We start from the raw sequence: 414 nt of genomic DNA, 5'->3' as shown, positions 1-414 counted from the left end.
AACCAGAGGTAGAAGGGTCATCAAAATTTTAGAATATTAGAAGAGAACAAAACAAAAATAGTGTTTGTTTCATGATTAATTTATTTTAGCCCTGATCTATAGAAAATGTTCACATTTTTATATCGCCAATTTTGTGATAAATTTTCAACACTAATGGTTTCCCTATTTTTGCAGAGTTGATGCGTTCTCCGAGTTGCCCTCGTTTGTCTGGCTTCTCGTCTTTTTTAGCGGTTGGCCCCTCTCTGGGGGGAACGGGGCCACCAGCACAGACCATGGCAGACCTTCCCTCCCCCCTAGCAGGGATGGTTGCTTCTCGGAAGAAGGTATTCGAGACATCCAAAGCTTTCACGGAAAACATATAGAGGGAGAGACTGCTACTTGTGTAAATAATGATGGAGAGCACAGCATTGCGTT

The 414-nt window shown here is 42.3% G+C and overlaps 1 protein-coding gene across 1 annotated transcript in view; it reads left to right on the top strand.

Annotated features, from left to right (window-relative positions):
- LOC119586376 (protein MLP1 homolog) overlaps nt 1-414 on the top strand; it is a gene marked incomplete in the record, with an annotated part of 73,375 nt that extends 72,961 nt beyond the window's left edge. The window contains 1 exon segment of the mRNA XM_037935088.1: nt 175-414. Coding sequence (XP_037791016.1) covers nt 175-362 — 188 coding nt within the window.

Source organism: Penaeus monodon, chromosome 21 (genome assembly GCF_015228065.2).
Source record: "Penaeus monodon isolate SGIC_2016 chromosome 21, NSTDA_Pmon_1, whole genome shotgun sequence".
Taxonomy (NCBI): domain Eukaryota; kingdom Metazoa; phylum Arthropoda; class Malacostraca; order Decapoda; family Penaeidae; genus Penaeus; species Penaeus monodon.
The sequence above is the reverse complement of the archived record's forward strand: the minus strand, read 5'-3'. Positions and strand labels throughout refer to the sequence as shown.